This window comes from Octodon degus, unplaced genomic scaffold (genome assembly GCF_000260255.1).
Source record: "Octodon degus isolate 3935 unplaced genomic scaffold, OctDeg1.0 scaffold00048, whole genome shotgun sequence".
NCBI classification, from domain to species: domain Eukaryota; kingdom Metazoa; phylum Chordata; class Mammalia; order Rodentia; family Octodontidae; genus Octodon; species Octodon degus.
In genome coordinates, this window is record NW_004524624.1 from 5,696,475 (window position 1) to 5,722,601 (window position 26,127).

At 53.9% G+C, this 26,127-nt stretch overlaps 1 protein-coding gene across 1 annotated transcript in view; it reads right to left on the reverse strand.

Moving 5' to 3' along the window:
- Positions 1-26,127, reverse strand: part of Unc5a (unc-5 netrin receptor A) — a 62,467-nt gene that overhangs the window by 4,074 nt on the left and 32,266 nt on the right. Inside the window, exons 2-8 of the mRNA XM_004632289.1 lie at positions 12,231-12,452; positions 6,665-6,808; positions 6,298-6,401; positions 5,960-6,140; positions 4,391-4,555; positions 2,823-3,011; positions 2,415-2,717 (exon numbers count right to left, since the gene is read on the reverse strand). Coding sequence (XP_004632346.1) covers positions 2,415-2,717; positions 2,823-3,011; positions 4,391-4,555; positions 5,960-6,140; positions 6,298-6,401; positions 6,665-6,808; positions 12,231-12,452 — 1,308 coding nt within the window. The remainder of the gene's footprint in view (positions 1-2,414; positions 2,718-2,822; positions 3,012-4,390; positions 4,556-5,959; positions 6,141-6,297; positions 6,402-6,664; positions 6,809-12,230; positions 12,453-26,127) is intronic.

The window sequence follows — 26,127 nt, forward strand, 5'->3', positions numbered from 1 at the left end:
TTCTCCCTTCTCCACTGGCCCAGGCCCCTCTAGGGCATGGCCACTCCCTGCCACTGTCTCTGTCCTTGCAGTAGAGCTTAAGCAACCCCATGGCCTTTGGCAGCTCTCCAAGATCTGGGCACTGGCAAAGACTCTCCCAGGTCTGGCTGCTGCGTGTGCCTCTTCCCTAGTGTCTTACAGGAGTAGGATCAGAGCACCTGTGGAGAAAAGAGGCTTGAGGGGAGGGAATAGGACAGGATATGTCAAGGACAGGGGCCTGGAATTCACTTCAGGGACATGCAAGGAGTGGCCATCCTCTACCTAGAACAGGGAGCCTCTGAATCAGAAAGGAGCCCTCCTCTCAGCACGGTGGAAAAGTGAGACAGATACTCAGTGCCTTTATCTCAAAAGCAAACATACTTTCCAAAGTGGGGTAGCTTGGAGGTGAGCTGAGCTGGAATGGCACGACATCTGGGCTGAACTTGTGCTCCATGTAATAGTCCTATTAATGACAGACTGATATGTGATGGTGGCCCTATAAGATATGTCACCTAGTGATATCAGAACTAACCAAGTTTTCATAATCCTACTCTGTGATGGCCACACAATAATAAAACTGCCTGAGGGTACATTCCTCAGAACACATTCCCAAGATTAAGTGATGCATGACTGTATTTTATAGAAAATTGGAGCCCAGCAGATAGGGACATTGAGGGCATATTTATAGTGACTGCTTCCTTTACTAACCCATGCTGCCTCCTGGTACTTAGTGCGGCTGGTTTTGGTGCTGATCCCGGACAGCCTGGTGTGCATCCTCTCTGTGTAGGGGAGGTTCACACCCTTGTGTGTACATTCCAAGAATACTAATACTGGATATTCAGGAAGGCTAGGGAAAGAACAGCCCCACTTTCATGAAGCTCAGCTGACTGGGGAGAAAGAAAACTTCAGCAAGGATGCAGGGCAGGTGGCTTCCCCACCCTACCAGGGAAATGGGTGGCCGGTGGCCCTGAGCACACATTGTTTGCCTACCTCCCTCACCATAGCATTATAATAGTCCCGTGAAGGGCTCATCATCATTCTCTGTCCAGAGGGGACATGGGGCACAGAGCATAAGAGCTGCCAGGCTAGGACTATGACTCAAAGGAAAAGCAGCAGATGAGCCCATGGAAGGGCAGAGGGACTCTCATGTACAAATGGAAGTATGGTGTATTAGGGGTGTTGAGGGGTTTATGTGGTTGCCATATGCACGAGAACATGTGGGAAGGAAGAGGCCACAGCAGCCTTGTCATCTCTACCTTGTCACATGGGCTCTCTAGGGAGCAGCAGGGAGGCCCAGCAGGCAGGGGGTAAGCCAGGTAGGTACATAATCAACTCTGGATTCATTAGGTAAATGTTTGGGGACTGGAAATGAGATAAAGGCTGTGTTGGCCTGAGCCAGGAGAAGCATCAGGGTAAGATAAGAGGCACGGGGAGGTAAGAGCAAAGGAGGTGGGAGAACCACAGGAGTTGGTGCATGACTGAAGCAGGAATGGGCCTTAGAGGCAAGTGAGGAAGGGCAGAAGGTCAAGGTGACCTCCCGCTGGTTTCTGGCCTGATCAGCTGGACTCTGCTATAAACTGGGGAAAGCTGCAAGGGAGATGGCCCTGAGGGAGACTGGGAGACAGTTCTGGTTTAGGCTCAGGAATTGAGGTGCTGTGAGACATCCAAATGATGCTACCCAGGAGGCAGCTGTGTGCAGTTCTGGCACCCAAGAGAATGGCTGGTTGTAGCGATAGACACAGACATGGTGAATGAAGCCATGGCATGGGTGAGGTCACTGGAGAAGGGCAGTGGCAGTGAGCTCATAGAACCCTTAAGTTCAGCTACCTGGAGCAGCCAGAGAGGGGCAAAGAAGCAAGAGGTCAACAAAACTAAGGAACTAGAGAATTCAGGGTAGAGTAGGCAGTCTCACCAAAGGCTGCAGATTTTTCCCAAGATGGCCACAAGAGTGTCCATGGATTCCCCAGTAGGGTGTCTCTGGGAAGACAGGAAGCCACGATGCAGTGGGGGCTCCAAGAGGCCCCCTGTCTGGACTGTGTTGCTCTGCATTCTCTGCTATCTGCCTATTCATAAAGCCCCTTGGGGCTGCTACATGCCCTCCCTCTGAGCCCAAAGCCCAACACACATAGGCAGTCTGTGTAGATGAGTGGACAAGTCTCATGTCCATAGGCAACAGAAGGGAGACAACTGTAGCCATAGTCCCCATGCCAGTGCTCCTGCCAAACCCAGCAGAGTTCTTTCCACACCTCTAACCCTTGCTTGGTGGCTCAGCTGTGTCCCTCCAGGGTGAGAATGAGGAGCCCAGGAGGAACATCTGGGCTGTCCTTGTGCTCCAGGTGGAAAGCAGAGGCCAGACTTGCCTCTTAGGCTGCCTGGGGCACTAAGGTCCTTCCTACCTGTATTAGGGATCATCAGCCGGCCCCCGAGGAAGTTGAAAGTCCCATAGGCCATGTTGCTGGTGCCACGGGGTAGGGAGCGGAAGTAGTTTTGAGTGGAGAGGCGGGAAACAAAGTCCTCGGCTTCTGAGGTGGGTGAGCTGTGGTGCAGTGTGTGGCGACCGCCACTCAGAGGGCTGAGCAGGTGCCCATTAGTGAGCTGGAACTTGGGGCTGGGCCCATCTTGCCGGGGACACAGACTGCCCTGGTAGGTGGTAGTGGTGGTGCTGAGGTCTGGCTGGATGGTAAGCAGATGGGGGTTGTCTGCAGGAATAAAGACAGGCTCAGGGAAAGGCACTGAGGGCTGCCCCCACAGGGGTAATTGGTGTGGGGCCTTGGCAAGAGTGCTAGGGGCAGGGGCCATCTCACCTGCTTTGCTGGGTTTGATACTGACAGGCTGGAAACCTGAGGTGAGGATAGATGAGTCGGCCACATCAGAGTCCAGCCCCTCCTTCTTACGGCAATAAACGAGGATGAGGACGAGCAGCAGCAAGACGAGGCACACGGCCACAGCAATGAGGCCCACATAGAGGGCCACATCCTCAGGGCCAGAAGCAGCTGCAGAGGAAAGCATGGCCTTGGGAGCGGCAGGGGTGTGGGGCTCAGAAGGAGAGGGCAGTGGGCAACAGCCAGGAGGGTGAGGTCTTCAAATGAGCATCAATGCTGGCTGGGCAGTGGACATTTGGGGCACTTAGTATATACTCTAGCTCCGTACCTGCCAAGCCTTGGTTGGGATTCTGAGCAACTCACATTTCTCTTAGGCATGAGACTCAGGGTAAGGTAGCTGCCAGAAGAATGGAGGGGAGGAGGAACTATGGACCCAAAGTGGGCAGCCCAGTACCTGAATAATAGGCTGAGCCTGATGCCTGCTGAGCCCACTACCTGATCACTGCCCCAAGGACCTGGGGCTTGAGGGAGCCTCTGGGCTTCCTGAGGCAGGGTGCTAGTCACAAGGTTCATACATTGGAAATATAGTCCCCAGTGTGATGATATGAGAGGTGGTGTGACTTTTAAGAAATAAGGCTCAGGGGGCTGGGGAGATGGCTCAGTGGAATAAGCACTTGCCTGGAAAGAAATAAGGCTCAGTTGGAGGTCTTTAGGTTATGGGGGTACTGTCCTTAGAAGAGATTAAGGTATTTTTGTGCCTCCTCCCCCCTCCCCCTTCCTTCCTCCTCCCCCCTTCTTCTCTTACTATGTGATCTCTCCCTCTTGTGTGAGCTCCCGCCTTGATGCCACCCACCAACAATTCAGGTAGCTAAAAGGGCCCTTCCCAGAACCACTGCCATATTATTTAGAGGTTTTGCTTCCAAAACTACTAGCTAAATAAACCTCTTTTCTTTACAAACTTCCCAGCTTCAGGTTCTTTAGTATAGCAATGAAAAATGAATATGCATTGTATCTGCTTCCTGTGTGGTCCTGGTCCCTAGGCCTTTCTCCTTGTCTGTCTCTTCCAGGCCTGGATCTGGGGATTGACTGCTTGGAAGAAGCTATATTGATTTTTAGTAGGGTTTTGCATAATGGAAGAAATGTCCATCAGAAAGGAATTGACACAGATAATTAGGTTTTTAATTGAAAGAAGAGGGGAGGGTGTGTTCTAGAGAAAAAAATCCAACAGAGATCTTTAATTGTTAGTTATGGCCTTGTAATTAACAGGCCTCACAAGCCTGACATCCCCATAGGATTTGTGTGTGCACCTGGGGGTTAGGGTGGACGTGAGGCTGTAGGAGAGGTGTTTGGATGAACAGAGGGATATACACAAGTCAAGGTTGAAATTCATGCCTGTCTCTGGAGGCATGAGAGGTGGTGAGCATGCATGGAAACATGTGGGCATGTTAGGGCCAAGGGAGGCTCTCCAAGAGTCCTGAGCTCTGAAGAGGGATGTAACCTGTGGCAGGGGAACAAATGCTTTAGTCACTACCTCCCCAGAGAAGACTCACTGTGCACGCAGAGATCACTGGTACAGTTGCGGGTGTCCAGGTCTGTGCCCCGGCACTCCTCACCCCCATTTCGGGGTGCTGGGTCAGAGCACTCCCGGCTCCGCCAGTGTGTGCAGTCGAGCCCACAGGCTGACCACTTGCTCCATGGGCTCCAGCTGCCATCCACTAGATGAGAGACAGACAGGCAGAGAGGAGACAGGGCAGTCAGCCTGAGGAACCCGTCCCAAGTGGTCTGCTAGTGTAGCCCCACTAGGCATCTAGGCCAGGCAGGACGAGCTGACCCAGACCTGGGCATGATCCCAAGGCCAGGCCCACAAATCTGCATGCCCTCAATGTCCAGCTGGCTTTGATGACACACATGCTAATGACAGGGAGGCGTGGATGACGCCAGAGGCTGCTTGACTTTCCCCAGCCCAGGGAGGCCATCCTGGTTCTGGGGTAGTAAGGGCTCTCAGTCAAATGATGACCCTTTTGGTCCCAGGCACAGGTAGATTCTGCAACCCCAGGCTGAGCTCCAGACCCAGTTCTAGATTATACCTTATACTCTGTCACTTACGCCCTGTGTTGAGCCCCAAGCCTGGGCAGTAACTAAGCCCTGACTCTGAAGACACACTGCAGCAATATCCCTGCCTCAGACTTATCCTGGCCCTGTGTGGTGGGCAGGTGGAATGGAGCCATGGGGGGGCAGGCTGGTGGGCGCGATGGAGCCGGGGCACGGAGATGACGTGGTGAGACCGATGTGGGAGGCCATGGCCGCTGGTACCTGGGCACAGGGTGGCGCAGGCTGTTTTCTGGACATTCTGCCCCTCACAGAAGGCACCCCCGTTGAGAGGCGCCGGGTTGGTGCAGCTCCGGCTCCGTTTCTGCCAGCCACGCCCACAGCTGGCACTGCAGACGGACCACTCGGTCCACGTCGACCACCCACCGTTCACTGGCCGGACAGAGAAGGACTGGGGTCAGGGAGCGGGGGCTTCCTGAGACACAATGGCCCAGGGGACAGGGATAAGCACAGGGGCTGTGAACTGGAAATGGTGGGCTGTGGCGGTACTGGAAGAGAAACCCTGAAGGGGAGGGTGACGCCTGTGCCTGCTGCCTCAGGGGCTGGCAGCATCCCCTGCAGGACCTGCCTTTTTCCTGGCAGGTGCTTGGGCAGCCAATGGAACTGAGCTCACCTGCAACTCCAGCCCGGACTCCAACCTTTCACAGGGTAATTCCCACACCCTATTCTACTGGCTCCTGGTGTGCCTGGAACCACTTGGCCCTACTTCCCATTCTGGGGATTCAAGCGCACCAGACATGATTTGTTCTTAGATCCCCATCTTAGCCCTTTGTCTCCTGTACAATGTTTCTTTCCCACGGATGACTGCCAACCTGTCCTACCCCTCTGCCCAGTCACATCCCTGACATCACCAAGTCTTATGCAAACCCTTTCCTTGTCGTACCTGGTCAGGCCACTGTTACGTCTACCTGGCCTTAGCTCCATGGCTTTCTCTACTCTGCTAGCCACACATCACTCCCATGGTGGCACCGCAGTACCTCTCCCTACCACTGGAGAGCCTTGGGACCCACCGTAGACGATGACGGCAGCAGAGGCACTACGGCGACGGGCAACAATGTTCTTGGCCACACAGGTGTAGTTGGCTGTGTCAGCCAGGCGCGCCTGCCGCACAACCAGACTGTGTTCCCGCGTGATGTACACATTGGGGTCCAGAGATGGATCTACCAGGTCCTCGTTCCGGAGCCACTCCACCTAGGGGAGAAGCCATAAGACTGCACAGCCAGCCCACACTGGCACTGCCCGGAGCACAGAGTGAGCCCTGAGGAGAAGAGAAGGTGGGGGCCCAGGTAGGTAGACCAGAGAAGTGGGAGTTTTGGTCACCTGGAGTAGGCATGGGAGCCCCTCTCACCTCAGCTGGGGGAATGCCTTCTGGGGGACGGCAAGGCAGCACAATACCCTGCTCCAGGGATACCTCCTTGGCTGGCGGCTCCTGCTCAAAGTTCTTGCGCAAATCTGGAAGAATAACCATAGTGTCTTCTCACCTGAGTGCTTGCTCAGCCTGGTCAGCTCTATTTCTTGGTCATACAGGGCCACAGGGCATGGCAGGAGGAAGTGTCATGTGCCCAGGGGAGTCAGGAGAGGTTTAGCAATGTCCCTACAGATCCCCTCTACCCAGTAAAGGCAGGACAATGGAGTTTTCTGACCAGACCCCTTCTTCTGAGAAGCCTGCTTTCTGCCCTCCTGGTGACACTCTGGGGGAGTGGGCTGGGACTCACAGGCAATGCGGATGTAGGCCTTTTGACTCTTGGTGGTGCCCGAGGAGCTCCATGCCACGCACTGGCACCAGTATTCCTCCAGCCCGAACACCTTCTCAACCTGCTGCCTTGAGACGTTGATGCGGACCTCCATGGCTGGCAGCCCTGGGAGCACAGGGAAAACCAGTGAGCCTCCCCGTCCAAAGGGATGATACCCTGTACCACTCACAGCAGAAGAATGGACACAGAAAACCCTTAGCTTGGAGGGCACTCTGGTTATCCCAAGAGGGTGCTGATTTATAGCCCCTGGAGGCCAGGAGTAGTTTCTTTAACTTCCATTCATTCTACTGTTACCCAAGGCTCATCCTACTGGAGTCACTGACAGAAATATCCCTATGGGGGCTTCTGGTGGAGCTGTGGACACTAGGTTCTCACCTCTAAGGACCCATGCAGAAATAACAGGGCAGGCTTGCTGAGCTCTGGGGCCTTTGTGGGCACAAGCACATGAGCAAGGGTCTGCCCACCTCTCTGGGGGGCCAGTGGGTAGATCTTAACAGGTGATAACAGCTATGAACAACACAATTGCTGTCCCCTTGTATAGTCTGGTAACAGACCACTGGGATTTAATGAGGGTTTCCTGTCTGTGGGGAGTGTTATCTCATTTGATCCACTCTTGTGGTATTGTTTCTACCTAGACAAAAAGCTACGTAAGAAAGCACTAACTTGCCTAGGCATGCAAGGCTACCTGAGTCCAAAGTGTGACCAGGGTTCTGTGATCCCCCTGGGGCAGGCTGGGGGCAACCATCTCTTAGGGAGAAACACAGGAAGGTGGGGGGGTGGCCAGCAGAGGGGAAGCTGGGCAGTGATTAGGGACCCAGGGCCTGCTCTCCCTAATGAGAGTGGGCTGTGAGACCCCCTTTCTGCTGGGCCCCAGCTCCTGACAGTCTGCTACACCCAGCCCTAGGTAGTGGGGTATGCCAGGAGGGCTGCCCGCTCTGAGAAGCCTGAAGAGAGATGACATCCCTCTTCCCCTCCTCTGGGCTGCAGCCAAAACCAGTGTCCCCAGGAGTGAGAAAAGACTGTTTGTTTCCAATTTCTCCTCCTCCTGACCCCAATTTCCCTCAGGTCATTGGCTTATCAGAAAGAGGGAGAGAGGCCAGGCAGCCAATGTGTTTCCATTGTTAACAGAGAAATTCAATTAGGGCTGCCTTGCAGGAGGAGCACAGCCCGGCTGGGCTGGGCAGACTGAGAGACTGTTTTCCCTCTTAATTTCTCTAACGTGTCTTTTCCTGACCCCTTCCCAGATCTTTCCTCATGGAGTCTGTCTAGCTTGTGCACTACAGCCACTTGCCCCTGTCCCTTTGGCCAGTAGTAGAGTGTGTCACCTTCAGCTGAGATTGTTACTACTAGGCTACTTCCTCCCTTCTGGGCACCATAATGTTCTGCCTGGGGGCCTGCTCTCTATGGTACCTGCTGTGCATGTCTCCAGTGTGCAGAGGAGCTGAGAACCAAGGGAGACCCACAGGGCCCATGGAATAGGAGAGGGTCCTGGGAACCAGCTACCTGAGAAGCATATGGAGACTTAAGGCGCCTGAGAAGGAACTGAGAGGAGACAGCTCTCTTTGTTTATCCTCTTCTCTGCCTTGGGGGCCAGGGGAGGAGACCCCAGCACATCCTGAACCAGGTACTTCCCCTTCCCTGTGTGGAGAAGTCTATCCATGGCTTCTCCATCCCTGTGGTGGAAGAAGGGCAGGAGAGGGGGGCTTGGCAACCTCATGCACATCCCAGGCAGTTCAGTTTGGGGACAACAGCATTCTCCCTCTTCTATCCTGTCAACTCTTCTCACTAGAGTCCCACAAGCCTTGGGAGGGTTGAGGCTTGAGTTGGGTTTCCCTAACTCATCCTATGGCAAGGGCTGTGCTGGTAACTAAGCAGCGTGGTCCCTGGACAGTCCCTGGTCCCTGGTCCCAGGCAGTTTGTGGGTACAGCTGTGTGTGCCCCTATCTGGTAAATGTGAAATGCTAGCTTTGAGGAGGGATAGAAAGGAAGGAGGAACCCCAGGCTGGCCAACCTGGGACATGTGTTCATGTGTGAACAATGAAGGCACACATGGGGCATGGGGTGCAGACATGCTGAGTTTCTAGGAGATGGAGTATTGGCCTGGGGCTCTGAGGCTAAGTTTAGAAGCTCACCTCAATGTGTTTCTAGTAAAAAATTAGTTCATTTTGAATATGCAACAATGCTTAGTTTTGCAAATCTGAGGCTTTTACAGTGACAGCAGACTTGGGTTCTAGCATTTTCCAGCTTCAGTCCCTTCCTCTAGTGGGGAATGAAGGCAGGTGAGGGGCATTTGCTTTCTGGGGGAGTCTACCCCACTTTCCCAGCCCCAGTGTGAAAAGGCAGGGCTGCAGAGCTGGATGAACCTCTGGTCCCTGCCACAGCTATCTCGCAGACTATTTCTTGTTCAGGGCTTTGGGCTGTGCACTTGCCAGGTGCCACTGCCACGGCATCTGTTTGTGGGGATGCGAGGGAAGCCTTTTTCCTTGTCTCCAAGCACTCAATGGCTTTGGGTTGGGAAATCAATGGGATCAATGAGCGCTCAGATACACTGGTCACAGGAGGCCTGAGGTTGGAAGTTCAGGCCAGGAGAGGGTCTTTGCGGTTACGAGTGGTTCTCCATGAGCTCTGCTCCTCTGCTTGGCTTGAATGGAGCAAGGTTATGGGAGCTCTTGGGGGTGTGGGCTGGGGACAGTCAATTTGTATGCAGGACCAGCTTAGTGACTGCTCATTCGAGCAAGTGCTTGGCTCCCAGCCAAACCACACACCTGAGACCTTGTCACGGCAGTGGGGGGTGTTGGTCAGATGAGGGAAGGACTGGAGCTTCCCCTGAGGTTCAGGTCAGGTCTTCGAAGCTGCAGCAAAGTGGGTTTCTGGCTGCAGCTTCCTCCTCACCTGTCTTTTCCCTGGAGGATCTGCCCCAGCAGTGGGAGGACTCATGCTACAAAGTGGTGCTGGGCTCCAGGCAGAGTGTGGGAAGACAGGAAAGGGCTCACGGAGAACTCCAACTGGCCTATGAGATCTCAGGGTTCCCTCCAGCAATGTGCAAGGGTTCTCATCTCCAACAGAGTGTGTGTGTGTGTGTGTGTGTGTGTGTGTGTGTGTGTGTAGGGGGGCTTATCTGAGGTTCACAGTGGATCCTCCTGCTGGGGCATTTGGGCCCTAAAACTGTTCTCATGCATGGAGACACCTCAGGCAACTCTGCAGAGGGCATATACAGAAGGCTGTGATACCGGGAGGTGCTATAGGTGCCAAAACTGTCCCAGACTACATTGATCACTAAAGCTCTAGCTTGCTTGCTCCTCAGGATGGGAGGCATTGCTGGATCACCTGCCATGAGAGCCACAGAGCTTGCATTCCTAGTACCTAAGCTGGTAGCAATGAACACCTGAGCTCTGCAGGCATGAGGCAGCAACCAGCAGGCATACATTAGGTGAGGACAGCGGAGGGCACAGAGGCCTGCCAGGAACTACTACCCCAGACAGGTGGCAGGGAAATCCAGGTCTTCTGGTCATTTGGGACTCCTGTTGGTGAGCTGACACTTGGGGGTGGGAGGCTAGCCCACCTCTATCCAAACCCTAGCAGAGAAGGGTAGGGGTGTCTTCCATACACCAAGAGACCTGGTTGGAACCCTTCTGAGTCCCTAAACAGGTCATAGTCAAGGTCTCATCCAATGTGCAAAATACCAGGTTAGTTCTGAGTGCTAAATGATACACTAAGCTCAAGGCTTCTCAGTTCACACTCAGATTATTGCAAGAGATTTTAAACAATTCTTCCCAGCCATGGCCTCACTACTGTGGCCCTGCATGATCTTCTCATGGAACTACTGTGACACAGCCCTCTCTGGGCATCCACTTGTTCCCAGGGCACTTTCCCACCCCAAATCTGAGCCATCCCAAGGGCCTGGTGTTTCCTGGTTGGGGAATTATTCTTTAAGTTACTCTCCTATTTATTTTTTCAGTGTATTTAGTATAAGGTCTACAGGGTCTCACTACACAGATCAGACTCATAGTGATCCTCCTGTTTTCAGCCTCCCAAGTACTAGGATTATAGGTGCACACCACCACATTCAGTCTCAATCGCTGCCTCAGCACACCCCGGGGACAGGGCCGCATGGCACACCACGGATTGAACCCTGGTTCTTGCATCTGCCTAAGTAGGCACTTCAATCTGCTGAACTATCTGGCAGGCCCCTCTTTAAGGTACTCTTTCAGACCTCAGATTGTACATTATCTCTTCTGTAGGAATCTTTCCTGGGATACCCACCTGCTGACTGCTGGGCCTGGGGTCCCTGCGTGCACCTGGCGTTAGCCTGAATCCTAGGCACTGCCTGGTTGTCTCCAGCTGTCTGGCAGGCCTCAATAGCCTGCATGTCCTGCAGGGGATGTACACTGGGTGTTCCAGGCTGGCTGGGGCTTGTTGGAAAAGGGCTTGCGACTCAACCCAAGTGGGTTTTTTACATGTGGGGTGTTTTGCAAAGTGGCAGGGTATAGACAGGTCTTTGTCAGTTTCTGCCTATCTGGTGGTCCTTCTCTTGGAGAGCAATGGAAACCAAATGTGGGCTCTTTATCCAATCCTTTTTCCCAAGCCACCTGTGGCCTAGGCCAGCACTGGCAGTGGAGGAAAGCAGTGTCCTGTGCATAGGGCACCTGGGTCTGCCTGCTGGCCCACACACCCTGTGCCTCTCAGTTGAGTCCTGCTGGTTCCCTCTCCTTGTGTTTCTGGCTCTCTTCCTCTGGTCAGCAACCCCCAAGTATCACCCACAGATCTGGCTACAGAACTCTACAGTCTGGAACCTCAAGGACAGTGACATCATTTTAGTCCTCCTGAACATCCAGAACCCTCCCTGCTAGCCCTGACCAGTGTGCTGGTCACCTGTCTTTGCTTTGCTTGTGCTGTGTCCCCTGCCTGGAGTGTTTCTCCCGTCTTCCCTCCCTGGCTAATCCTTACTTCTCTCTCAGTTTACCTCCCCTGAAGATCCTCCCTGTGTGCCTTGAGCAGCCTCAATCTTGCTTTCCTCTCCCTGAGAAGTCACCCCCTTATCTGCCTCTCTGGGGCTGTGCTCCCATCAGGGGTAGGTGTTCAGAGAATATGTGAATGCATGCATGCATGAATAAGCAAACCCTTGTAGAAATCAATCACAGAATATGAAGTCCGTGAGTTCCGATCATCTGAGACTCCCTCCCTCCAACTTTCTGTGCTGGTTCCTCTCACCAGGCTGCTCTAGGTCTTGCCCAGTCCAGCTTGGCTCACCTTGGCAACTCTTGCTGTGAAATACTAGGGCATTTTGAGAGGGACCTCCCTCTTGCTCCCTTAACTGGCTGGTGAGATGAAGGTCTCCCCTGGGAAGGCCTCTGTGTCTACAAATGGGGTCCCAGGCCTGGGAATCCTGGCTAGTGCCATGGGAGCGAATGACACAGTGCTGGTTCCATCTGGGCCTTGCTGCTCATAGGTGTGAAGTCTGGGTCCCTGGCAGGCCCGAGCCTCACTTCCCCTCTGCTGCCTTAGCAGCTAACCAAGCCGGCCTTACCACTGCTCCCATCGGTGCTGCGCTCGATCACGTGGTCCACCTGGCGCACCCACTCGCCATTGCACTTGAAGAAGATCTGTGTGGCAGGCATGGCCTTGCATACCAGCAGCACTGGCTTGTTCTTGACAATGTACACATCCTCCGGCTCTACCAGGAAGTGGGGAAGCAGGTCTGGGTTGGCACCAGGCACTGGGTTGGCCACTGTGGCACTCTGCTGGGCACCTATAGCAAAAACAAAGGGGAAAGTAAGCTAGGCCCTCTTTGGGGGCTCCCCTAAGCATCAAAGACCCCAGCATGGAAGGGGGCTGGAGAAGAGTGAGTGCAGGCTCAGCCACTTCCCATCTGGGCAAACTCAGGCCCCTGGACACCTTCTCTGAGCCTCAGCATCCTCTGCACAACAGGGAACCAACAGCCTTCACACTTCTGCAAACTGATGAGACACAGTGACTCTAGGGTAGAAGTCTCCAAGCTTAGAATGTCCTGCACACACGGCAACCATGAAGGTTTATTATTTCCCTCGTAGAAGTTCAGGATTCTGGTGAAGCAGGCCACAGACCTGGGAAGTTGAAGGGAAACCTGGAGGCAGGTGAAGATCTTGGCAGGAGAGGGGGCGGTTTGGGATGGAGTCTCTTCATCTGGCTCCCTGGCCTGGGGCTGCTTCCAGGCACCCACTTCTGGTTGGTGCTTGCATATAGCAGGTGCTCAGAAAATGCAGTGATTGAAGGAAAGGAGTGGCCATGGAAGGTGCTGGGCAGTGAAATCAAAGGCCCAGGGGTGCTGCGTGTAGGGCAGGGGCTTCTGGGGAAAGGGGTAGACAGCAGGGTGGAAGCCACTGTGTGTCTGGGAGTCCTGGGGACCTGGGCCACTTCCCACCTCTTCAAGGAGCTCTGAATATGGGTTTCCTTCTAATTTTAACCAAAACCCACAACCATCCCACAAGTCATTTGTTTCTAATTACACAGGTAATTGGCTCTGAGGCACTGGTGAAAGTAAAGCCCCTAGAGCAGTCTGGCTCATCTGCGACCAGCAGGACCCCTGAGAGGGGTGGGGACAGGGTGGGGGCACCCACAGTTCTGCCTCCTTCCCAGGGCTGCAGTGGTGCCCCACCAAAGTACATCCACAATTAATGGGGACCTCTGGGCATAAAGAGAGGGAAACAAAACCCATTCTGTTCCTGCTACTGGGCGTTGAGTGTTGACCTTGGGAAATCACTGACATCGAAATCTGTGAAATGGAGATCAGGCTGGGCCTGGGGGGATCCTGAGGACCTCACACAGCTGGCCTGTAAGCTACTGTACCCTCCTGTGGGATTCTAAAACCCACCATGGCTTTAAATGAAGAGGCCTATCTCCTATCTCTGCAACTGTTCCCAACAAGTACCCACAGCTGTGGCTCCCCTCTCCAGCGGGAGCCTAACAGCATGCATGTGTATCCCATGGCCATCCATGCAGCATGTGAACAGGTAGCAAACTAGGGGTGCTGCTGAGGCCGAGGGCCTTGGTGTGACTTCCAGGGAGTCTATCACACCCAAAGCTTATTTCCTCACCTGAAAAGTGGGCAGACAGATGGTGCCCACGTCTCAGGTTTTGAGGGTGAAATGAAAAGGCACATGAGGCACTTAGTTCAGCTGATGCCAAGACCAGGGGTTTCAGCTGAACTCACAGCCAGCTCTTCAGGGGTGGCTAGTAAGGAAACTGAGATATAGAACTGGCAGGTGCCTTGCCTTAGGATGGCAGGGGGAAATTTACTAAGCGGAGGAGGGCCACAGCTGTGTCTTGCCTCCCTCTGAGGCACAATGGGTGTAGCAGGCTTTCTCTGACACAGCAGGGTGGGCCTGTCCCCCTCCAGCACCCTGACTCTCCTGTCCCCCCACCTGTCTGTCTCTTTTCTCTACAATGTGTCCTGACTGTGCCCTCTCCCTCTTGTGACCTCTCTTGGCAAGTATCTCCTCCCATGTTCCTGCAGCTCCATAATGAACACCAACCACATGTGCAGTTGGTGAATACAAAGGTCATTATCCCAGACCCACAGACCTGAACTACCCTTTGCTTAGTAGGCTTAAGGCCCAGGAAGTGGGGGATGCAGCAGAATGGAGAAGCCATCTAGACTCTTTCCAGATTGGGAATCCGAGTCTCTTTCTACTGTCCCTCAGCAGCTACTGCCTAGCCCTTGACCCAGGTGGTGGGCCCAGGGAGGGCAGGGCTGAGTCTGGCTGTTGACTATGTGGACCGTGTCCTAGGTCCATCAGGCCCCACAAGGGCTGGAGAATGAATGACAGGGAGTGGGGCTTGTGAGGATGGCTCTGGTGTGTGGGAGGACAGCAGGGGCTGGCAGGCCAGGTGACCTCTGTAGGCATAGACCAGAACCAGCCATAGCATCTTGGTGGATGCCAGGGCTGCAGAGAACACTGTCAATGCTGGGCCTCAGAGCAGGGGCTGCAGGGGTAAGGGACAAGCAACATGGAAAACACCCCAGAGCATGTCTGTATCTCTTCCACCAAACTCTGTAATAAACAAGCTTGTGGTGATGGCTGAGCCTGCCTCTTGCCCTGTGCACAGGGATCCCTGGCTGGGTATGTGGGGCGGGGAGTGGCGCGTGATTCTCCAGATTCTGCAATCTCCCGATCGATCACTGTGCCAAGCCCTGCTCACGTCAGCCGCCCGCTGAACCCAGCACAATCCCTCATGTCTGCATTTAACTGCTAATGAAAAATAAATGTACTGTGACCAATAAGGGACATAGCTCACTTCTCCAGGGCCTCCGTCACGCCAGGCTGGTGTGCCCACCCCCACCTTGGGGGACATTTATTGGGTGGCCCCAGGGGATACCCTCTAGGCTGTGGCTATGCCCTCCAGCAAGGACATTCTAAGGCCCTGGGGAGGAGGGATGTAAATTCAGGCCATCCTGGATGTCCTCTAGAGATTATAGGGTGCCAGCCTGGGCAGTCAGAGCTCACTCCCCAGCCCTCTAGCTCCCTGAACTCATGATGTGACCTCTTCCCTATGGTCACCACTTGTGATCTTTCCCTTCTCCACAATGTCCCACTTAGACCTCTCACCTAGAGTAAGACCCATTATGAGCCCAGAGTCTCTCTCTGCTGTGTTGCAGGCCACAACAGCAAGCATTCTTCCTCTTCTGCATGACACTTGTTTAGCAAAGACACCACCAACCAGTGCATGCTCAGAGTCAAATGCTCCAAGATCCTTGTCACATAGCATGAGAGCCCTCTAGTGCCGGCCTCCACCATTTCCTATTCCCCATGCTAGGCCTGCTTCTTCTATGTCACTTGTCTTCCCTGCTCCCAGAATTGACTCAGGAGGTACCTCTGGCTGAGCCTTCAGTCCTGGCATCAGTCAACCCTGCAGAAACCCCACTGATAATTCTGAGACACTAGCATCTCACCTCTCATACTCTTCTCTAATTGAACACCCATCTCACACACATCCCATCTCTCTCTCTCTCTCGTGTGTGTGTGTGTGTGTGTGTGTGTGTGTGTGTAACCGGGTATTGAACTCAGGCCCTTGCACTTGCCAGGGAAGCGTGTATTCCACTGAGCCATCTCCCCAGCCCACACATCCTGTCTCACACACATCTCACCTCACCCTCTCTGTACCTGGGGGATGCCTTCACTGGTCCTGCAGCTTAGCACAGGACAAGCAAGTGGGTGGCCAAGGCTTCTGCGCCATCACCTGACTGCCCCTCCCTGCTCATTCTTGGTCCCTGCCACCTGCTTGGTGCAGGTGCTGGCAACTGGCGACTGGGAGTGGGGTGCTTATGGTTGAGGATTTGGAGGCTTTAGAGGGTACAGCTGTAGGAGGAACATTCTGCCAGGATAGGAACACCTGGGTCGCAGGTGGCTCCTGGGGCTGCAGGAGAGTGGGCGGGTACAGGGTTCAGGCCTTGCTATGTCCTGAACCTGGCACAGCCCTGGTTTCCCAGGGGCTCCTTCTACCATGCTTCAGTCAAGGCTTCCCACACACTCACAGTGTCACCTAGCTGCCCTCTTAGAGCTCAGAAGTCTTCTTTCATTTATGAGATCCCACTTCATGTTTGGCCACTGGAAACTGTGGATGGCCTGCAGAGATACTGCGGGTCCTGAAATGAGAACCACTGCAGTGAGCTCTTTGGCTGGTCAGCTGACCCTGCTGCTTTCAGGGTAACCTGGTTGCCCATGTCAATGGGGCGAGGCATCTCAGCAAGGGTGAGAGCAGCAGTCCTAGCAGTCCCACTCCTAGTGGCTTCTTAGGGACACAGAAAGAGGGGAGTTGTGCATGCAAGCAGGCACACATATGTGTAGGGAGGCTGGAGGCCTAAGTGGTGGCAGCTGTCAAAGGAAAGGAAAGCAGACAAGGCCAGAGAGCCAGACACAAAGAGACAAGAAAGAGACCCCAATGTGGGGACCCTGGTGAGAGCTGGGCCTAGAACACACATCCTGTTCTCTCATGACCTGAAGTGCATCTGACAAATACTTATTGAGCACCTGCTGTGCGCCAGAAAGTGTTCTGGGCACTGAGAAACAGTGAGCGAGACTGACAGAGGCCGGCTCTCAAAAGCTCAGGGAAACAACGTGCAGACAAGGGTAACATGGACCGGTGAAAGGAAGATGTTTCAGAAAGGGGATGGGTGGTGAGAGGGCTCCAGAGGGGAGAGGCTCAGGAAGGAACATCTGAGCAGCTCCGGGACAGCAAGGCCAGGTGGAAGAGTGTTGTGGGAGATAGGAACAGTGATGCCCCGAGGCAGGAAGCAGCTGGCTTGTCTGGGGCCAGGCAGGCGTGGCCAGAGCAGCGGGAGTCAGTGGAGGCTCCCAGTCAGGGAAGCACAAGGGGCAAGCCCTTAGGGACTCTCCGGGTGGAGAAAGGGTGTGAGATTCCCTTGCCAGGCTCCTGGGGACCCACTGGGGGCTGTGTTCAGGGCCTTGTGAAAGGCAGTGGGTAGATAGATGGGGAAGCTGCTGTAGGCGTCTAGCACAATGGTTGGTGATGGGCCTGCCCCACCTGCGGAGCATCAGCAAAGGCACGGCCTCCTCTGGGAGATCTTCCTGAATCCACACTCTCACTCACCCAGGTAACTGACCTGGCTCCCAAGCCTCCTTCCAGGACTTCCACCAACTTTGGTACCAGTGTTGCCTCTCTCAACAACACCATGAACTCACATAGGGCAGGAGCCTGGGTTGGGCCTGAATGTTGAGGGTGTGTTTGTTGAGTGACTGAGGGATGCCTTAGTATTTTCCTTAGAGACCAGGAAGATCTGTCTAAGGGAAAATCTAGAGAGGGGGCAAAGTGAGCAGAGGCAGCCCAGGGCAGGATAAGGCCGCTCACTCCAGGCTGCTTCCAGCCATACCCAGACACGCTGCTCTTTGAGGCTGAACCTCCCCCACCTCCTTCCTCACCTGCAGTCTGAGAAGAGCTGCCTGTGTAACTCAGAGGCCCAGGGTAGGTGTGAACATGCTTTCAAATGTTTTATTTTTAAAAGCACCATGAAAATATGAGGTGTGATTAATCAAGCTTTTAATGAACTCATATTCACTGAGCGAGGCCCCTGTCCCTGGAAGCAGGGTAGGAGGGCTGGGGGCAGGGTGTCACCTGGCCTCCCACAGCCAGCAGAGGTGAGGGCCTCTTCCCCAGGGCAGACCACACCCCTGGCAGCCCACACCTGCCATCTGTTCCTCTCATGATCCCACCGGCCTGCCAGAAGCCTAGCAAGGGCTGGATGGAAAGCTCCTTTTTCTGCTTCTTTGAAAAATGTTCAGACTTGAAAGAAGCAGGGGAGGGGGCTGGAACATGGCGGTCTCTGTCATTCTCTACCTTGAATATTCCTGGCTGCCAGCCCAGTGTTGTGCCCTCACCCAGGTGCTGTGCCCCTGGCCTGTCGGGTAAGCTTCAAGGCAGTCTCTCCATGAAGATTTGCACTTGGTGGTCTGCTTGGGATTGGGTGTCTAGTTCAACAGGTGACACAAGCTGTACAGGAAAGTGCCACAGGCAGTGTATCATGCCCTTGCCTGGCCTCACCTCTAGGAACTCCCTCTATTCCTGTGACATCTTGACTCTGATATTCCCTAATGGCTTTCACACACTGTGACAGGGTCTGCCTCCATGCACAGCACAGCTTACCGTACCCACCTTCTTTCGAAGTGGGCCACCCCTTGGGGGTCTAGGTGGGCTGACCACCCTTGGTCCCTGGTCGGTATGCTCCCTTTCCCACAGAAGCCCCCAAGGCCTTGCTCTCATACAGACATGTGACATGCAGGTCCCCCCTGTTGGAAGAGACAGGACTCCAGGATCTTGGCTGGACCATGGGAAAAAAGAATCCTTCTTCTGGGCTTGAAGCCATGGATAGAGTGGAGTGCTGGGGCCACCAGCAGGAGAGGGGCCATCCTACACCTGCTGAGCCAGGGTGAGAGCAGATGCAAGAGGAGGCTGCTCAGGGTGCACAGCAGGAGCCTGGAGAATGTGACAAGCAAGGGCAGAGAGAAGCTGACTCCCCGCTTTCAGTGGAGGCCTGAGATTCGCCAGACCTGAAGGCCCCCTGGATCCCAGCCACATGAGCCAAGAGATTCTTGTTTTGGCTGAAGCTAGTTGGAATTTAGATCCTTTCATTGCTCTCATCCACTTGCTCATTGCCTACTGGTCTGGCTGACTTCCTCTAATCCTATGTCTTTCCTAAATACCACCTCCTCCAGAAAGCCTTCTTGACCACCACACTGTCATGGCTATACTTCCTCTGAGTTTCCAGAGCCTCTAGTGGAAATTATTCTGCCACCATTTATGGGTGTGTCCCTTCAGTCACAGCCTTGTGAGCAGAAACTAAGCATCCATCTCTCCTACCGATCCCCAGGGCCTGGCTGGTGTCAGACATACAGCAAGGCCCAGAGACTTGTTTGTTGAACCTTATTCCCTAGAACACCATCATAACCCAGAAATAAAGGGCTGGATGCAGAAAGCACAAATTCTCATTTGCCCCAGACTCAGCTAGACCACCTTCCGATTAATCAATGAATCGAACAATTCATTGGGAAGGTGAGTCCTTGAAATGGCCAGCACAGACCTTGGGGAGGCGGAGACTTTGCTGTGGGGAGTGCAGTCTCCAGGAGAGGCAGATGAGGCAGAAGTCACAAAATACTGCAGCGAGGGACAATTGGGTGCAGGGGCCCAGCATGGCCCAGCCCAGGTCTGCAGCCACAGATGGGAAGCAAGATCTGCACTCTGCTACCACTGTGGCCTGAGATGGCTGCATAAGTTATTATTATTTAAACATGGGCAGTTCTGTAATGCGGGTGCTGTACTAGGAGGCTCTGATATGCACGGGGGAGAGGAGAGAAGAGGGGAGGGAAGAGGAGAAGAGAGAGAGGAGGGGACTGGAGGGGTAGAGGAAGAGTACAAGAGGGAAGTTCTGTGACTGGGCTGGAATCCAGACTCCTAACACAGCTAGAGGCTGCAGATCTGGGGAGGGGCCCATCAAGAGCTACGAGATCCTAGGTGGCAACACGTGCTTAGAGGTGAAGCTGGGGTGCTGCAATTCTTTCAAACTCCTCTGTGCTGCCCACCAGTCACTTCTTTGGTCTCTTGGGGTCCAGCTCCAGACCCCTGTGCAAACCACCCATTTCCAGAGCCTTTGTGTTTCCTCCTTTGTAAGATGGTACAAGGGGAGCCAGTCCTGCACAGGCCAAGGTGGGGTCAGGAATACACAACTCCGCCTCCTTCCCAGGGCCTGCATCCACCTTCCAGGGTCCCTCCACCTTCTGTCCCCTGCCCATTGCTCCCAACAGCACAAATGCCCCAAAAGACAGGGACAGATCAGAGTCCAGGCTCAGCGTGTGCTGAATAAATGAAGAGGGATCAATGATGGTCTTTTCCATCTAGGAACATGCAGGAGGTGCAATGACCAGGGTGGGGCCGACAGCCCCTCCCAGTGTCCCTCAAAAGGGAGGGCTGTTTCCCCAACCTGTATTCATGCACATACGTGTGTATGCAGCACTCTGGTTTCCATGGTGACACGTGCACGAGAATGTCACAGAAGCAGCAGCCACCTCCCCAAGATCAGAGGAAAGTCACCCTCTTCACCAATGGGCTCCAGGGGCCTGGTCACAGGGACAGGCACAGGTGGCACAAGGCGGACACACAGATGGGTGTTCACAAAGGACAAAGCAGGCAGGGTGGGGACAGTGTCACCTCACCAGCTTAGAGGGTGGGCACACCACTGGGGTACATGGTTGGGCCACATTGCCCCCCCCAGCCACCACAGACCGGGTATATTACCTGGCAGCTGTGCTCAGTTCCTTCTATACACATCTGGCTTTTCAGATGGGGAACATGAGGTTCCCAGCTGAAGGTTGTGTGACCCACCAGCAGTGGAGGGACCTTGGCCAAAGAGCCAGGGCCAGACACCAGGTGGGCAACCTGGGGGTTTCCTGGCTCAGTCTCTGGTCTGGCCTACCTACATTAACCCTTTGTTTTCCAAATCCTCCAGCTTTATCCCACCACAGGACCTTTGCATTTGCTCTTTCCTCGGCCTGCAACTCACTGCCCCTGGCTCTCCTCATGGCTGCCTCTCCCTAGTCCCTCAGTCTTCATGCCAATGCCAGCTCAGAGAGAACTCTCTCTGAGGTCCCACCACAGGCCATGTCTGAACTAACCCCCTAGCCTCCATCACTTTCCCACCCTAGTTTCACTCTGCTTTTTAAAAGTTCTCCTTTTCTCCTAAAAAGTGTCACAACAGTGGGGGCCCTGTTTGTCTGTTCACTGCTGTGGGCCCAGCACCCACACAGGGCCTGGCCTATACACATGCTCTAAATGCACCAACACACAGACTGCGTTTCCCAGTCCACATCCGGCTCCCATATGTCTCTGACACTTCTGCCATTGCTGAGTCTCCAAAGCCACCAGCAACGGGGACTGGGAAACTCCCCAGGAGAAAGGCTGTGATGGGAGGACAGGCTCCTGGGACCCCACCCAAGACCCCCTTCCTACAGAGGGACTTGCCTCAGGCCAGAGAAATAGTTAATAAAGCTGAGGTCTAAATAAGCATTTGATTAACAAACGATAAAATAGCTATTGTGTCCCCGAATTAAGCTGTAATTGTGGCTGATAATTGGCTGGTTAGAATTTAATAAGCTGCAATTAAATAGAATGGAATCCAGGGTAATTATGTGGTCACAGAGCCCAGGGAGAACAAGGAAGGAAGGAAGGAAGCCTTTTTCCTGCTTTGTATCTCGCTGGTGTGGTGTGCATGGCTGTGGACATACTTCTGGTTTGGGTGGTGGCGGCGGTGTGTTATGTCTGTGTGCGCATGCGTATATGTGCATGTGCTTGTGTGGGTGTGGAGGTGGAGGTGTGGCCTCCTGCACTTCTCATTTGGCAGAGGTAGCCAGGCAGTTGGCCCAGCCCCCTCGTCACCACTTGTGTAAGACTGGCATGTAGGCTCTAAGCCCTGCCAGGACCTGTGGCAGCCCCAGCTGAAAGAGACATAAAAGAATTCCTGGAACAGTTCCTTGCAGGATGCGAGACCCTGGGAGGGGGGCCAGGAAGGAGCTCGGAACACAGGCAAGGCAGGCAGGTGGGGAAGGGGTACTCCTGTCTTCCGAATGAGGAAACCAGCTCAGAGAGGGGAAGCATCTGCTCGGGGCCACACAGCAATCAGGGGCAGAGCTAGACTAGTTTCTCAGATGGCTGGTGGATCATGGGGAACTGCAAGGCCCTGTTGACTGGAAGATGGCTCCCAGCTTCCAGTCCCAGCTTCCAAAGCACCCTCATTTTCACCCCTTGCCAGGTAAACTTATAGGCTAAGAGTGGTGCCAGCGTGTTTCACAAATGCACCCTGGTACCAGGAAGGTGGAGGCAGGAGCTAGCCATCTAGAGAGGCTCTGATCAGCCCTCCTGATAGTGGCCTTGGGCCCCATTGGGTTGCAGATGCCCATGGTGGCTGCAGCCTGTGTCCACCCCTGTCCCCAGTCCAGGGGGTGGGGCTGATACACGGGGCAGCTCCTTACCTGCCAATCTTCTCACAGCCCAGGTGTGGCCCCTGGCGAGTCTGAGTCCTCAGGGTGATAAATGGCATTGCCAACGCTGCTGTTTATGACCCCATCAGCATTTTTACAATGTTGCCGGCAATTAATTTAATTAAAGACCCTGTCCTGGATATGGTGGCATTTCATATCTCACTGGTTTAATGTGATCCCAGCCAGAGCTGGGACCATGGGTGGTTTAGGAGCAGCAGCAGTCTGGGGTGGGTAGGGCAAGAGATGCAAGTAACATCACACAGTCACCTGCCCTTGGCCAGTAGGAGACTCTGTCAACAGCCACAGCCACTATGTGTGTGCACACACATATACACACCACACACCCTGTCACAGCAGCAATGGTGGCTAACTTCACATGTATCTTCTTCTTTAGTGCTGAGCTTTACAATGTTCCCCAAAGGAGAAGGAAGTATTTTTAATTTTCAACTTATGGGTGAGGAAACTGAGGCAAGGAGATGTGAAGCAGTGAATGACAGACTCATACCCCAGCAGGCTGGCTGCAGTGTCCTTGTCCAGGGCACAGTCACTCAGAAAATACCTGCCAATTCCATGTGGTATGGTGTGGCGTGGTGTGGCGTGTCACAGTGTGTGTGCTGTCCTGGCACCTGCCACCTGGGCTCGCTCGAGGTAGATTCACTGTCCCTGCTCTGAAGGAGAGGTCTAGGGACTCCAGCCGCAAAAGGAAGCCTGAGCACAGCCTCCCAGAATCACATCTTCTGTAAACTGGCCTCTATAGTCAATGGGCATAAATTCTTCTGCCTATTGTCCCTTGGCCTAAATCTGGCTGGGGTGACCAATGTCCACCGTAGGATGGTGACTCTGGCACAGGTCTCCATCCACCCTGTCACTCTCTTTCTCAGCACCTGAGCCCTGCAACTCCTACCCCCTTAGAGGACCCAACAGGAAAATGTGTGGTCCCCACAGGAGACAGCAGTAGCAATGGCTGCTACACAACAGCTGGTCATCTCACCCTGGCTTCTGCCACCCTCATCCATCCAGGGTCTGCCTACACCCCTTCCTGGGGACTGTACTTCCACAGAGTCCCACCAGCGGCTGTCCATGGAGCCACAACCAGGCCCCACTTGTGAGCAGTCCTGACATGGTCACAGCTGAAGATGCTGCCCTGGAACTCACACTGGGTGAGTCCCGAGTTAGCTTGGTGGCTTCCCCAAATCTCTGGCTCCCTAGGATTTCCCCTAGTAGCCAGCAAGCCACTGTCTCTGAGCAGCTGAATCTTTCTGCTCTCTACCATCCACTGTTCCAGTCCCCACGTCCCTCACTCCTCTGCTTTATGGTTACCTCCCGCTACCCCCTAGAATGTGCCTGCCCTGCACTAGTGTGGCTTTTGGTGACATACTCAATGCCATCATGTGCTATTTCTAGAAAGAAAATCTGCCCTGCACACCAAAGCCCCACTCTGATTCTCACTAACCAGGCAGGGTATCCTGGTTCCCTGTACAATCCCATGGCACAATGCAGCAGCCTTGTCCCCACCTGCCCACCCATCCATGCGTGCAGCAGACTTAGCCATATACACTGACTAGAGTTGGGGCCCTCACCCCAACTGCACCCTGTAGGGCATCCACCCACTCCCAATGCCCAGGTCCCATTGCTTCATAATCCAAGATGTTGTCTCTTCTGGGATATCTCTCCATGTTCCTCTTTCCACAGTGCACACAGCAGGTTCAAGTCCCCTCTTGTCAGCAGTGTCCAGCTCAGGGACTGACAAGATGGGAAGACAGTAACCTGTTCCTGTCAGCTCCCTACCTTGCTGTGTGACCTTGGGCTAGTCTCTTCCCTCTCTGGGTCTCAGAGGGAGTGGCCTGGGGCTAGAGGCAGCACACTTAGGTACCTTCAGGGGCTGGGTGGAGAGTCAGGATATGGAGAGTGATGATGCCATGCAAGAGGTGAGCTCATCCAGCAAGCTGCTGCCTTTAGGGCAGGCTGGCCAGGATGTGCAGGAAATTTTTCTTTCGAGAGAAGGTAGAAGTCTACTTTTAGGTGAAGCCTTCAATATTAAAATGTTAACAACTAATTTAAACATTTTAAACACTGTGTGGGCCAAACAAGTTGGCAGGCCAATACCAGTCTGGACAATATCCAAGGCCTCTTTTGACTTTACAAATCAGGGTCACAACAGGGCAAGTGGGAGCCTTCTCTCCCAGCCCTGACACTGCCACATGCTCTAGCTCTGTACCTGCTTTGCCTTCTCTGCTGCCTCTCCCCCCACGCTCCTGCCCTAGTCAGCACCTTGAAGGAGGTCCTGGGGCAGAGACCAGAGGGGTCATCTGCCCATCTCCTGGTGGCTAGGGGCTAACTACCAGCATGATATGTCCACTATCAGCCGAGACCTGTGGGAACTGCTCCTTTTCAGGGTGTAGGCCTCCACAGCAGAGGATTCATGAGAAGGGGTCAGGGCAGCAGGCTGGGGATCCCCAGCTTTGCCTGCAGTTGGTGTGAACCTTAGACTGCTGCCCAGGGTGAGCCAGCAGAAGGATGCTGGAGATGGTCACCGGCAGGCCAGAATGGGGGAACCCCACAGAGAACCTCCCCATAAGGTCTGCCCCTCTTCACCCAATCTGGGCAGGAAGGAGCCCAGACCCGCTGTGACCTTCCAGCTGGGAAGAGGGTGTCTGCCCATACCCAACACACCCCTGATGAGACAGTAATGAGCCCTCACCCCATTTTAATTACCCACTGTCCAAATAATTACCAGCTTGTTTATTTCACTTAATGGCAGCCGTACTTTTTTCTCCTGGTATTGATTTCATGTTTTCCTGGCTTGTTCATTATCTTTCCTGCCCCTTTAATGGGCTCCCAGGTCTTTCGGGTAGAGAAGAGGGGGCTAAATGGAAACAGGGAAGGGGCTGCGGGGAACCCTGAAGGAGAGACAGTGACCCTAGGCTCACCGTGCAGCCCAAGGCGAGCTGCCATCTCTGGGCCTTGAGTCCTAGAACCTCAGGCCTCTGCACACGCTCTCATCCTCCATGCAAATAAGGTAGAATGCTTAAGATGAAAGGAGGGAGGGGGAATGGAGAAAAGAGAAGCTGATTTACCCTTCCCTAAAGGTCCCCAAAAGACAAGGGTGAAAGTAGAAAGGAGAAGGGGCTTACTCAGGCCACATGAGGCCCAGAGGAGGCTATAGTGTGGAGGGGCTGCTCACCACCTCCACCCTCCTTTTTCTCTTGTCCTCAAGGAACATTTACCCTCAGGAGCCCGGCCCCTCCTGGGCCTGACCTCCACCCTTGGCCTCTGCATCACCTGCCTACTGTCACCATGGAAACGCAGGCACTGCTGCGGTGTCATCAGAGATTTGGAAGAACAGCCCATTTCCCTGGTTTTGGTAGGGGAGGGCAAAGGGGGGGATGGGAACAGAGGAAGGGAAGTCCGGGGCTTCTTTGGGTGAAGATTTAGTCTCTTGAAGAGGTCATTAGCTCTTTAATAAATCACTAATAATTGCATGAATATTTAAATCTTAATAAAAAAATACAGTGGCCCAGCAAGTCTCCCTGTGTGGGTATTTATGGCTATTGGGCTGGAATATATAAAAGTTGGTATCGGTCTGATTGAACTGCTGTTATCGCCACAGCTAAATGGGTAATTGGGAGTGAGAGACGCTATCAGTGGATATAAATTACATACAGTAAACCGAGGGCATTAACTGAGGGTTTATTATCAATTATCTCTGCGCTTGTTCCCCTTAAAATGAACTTTAAGTATATTAATGAGAAAATTTACAGATCTTAATGAATTGAGGGAAGCAAGAGGATGCACCCCCTCCAGCACCTGGGACCCTCGGCAGCCCATCCTGGGAGGAGGCTCCCATCAGTGAGGATCTGGCCTGGAGGGAGGGCGCAGGGTCAGCACACCTGGCCACATTCA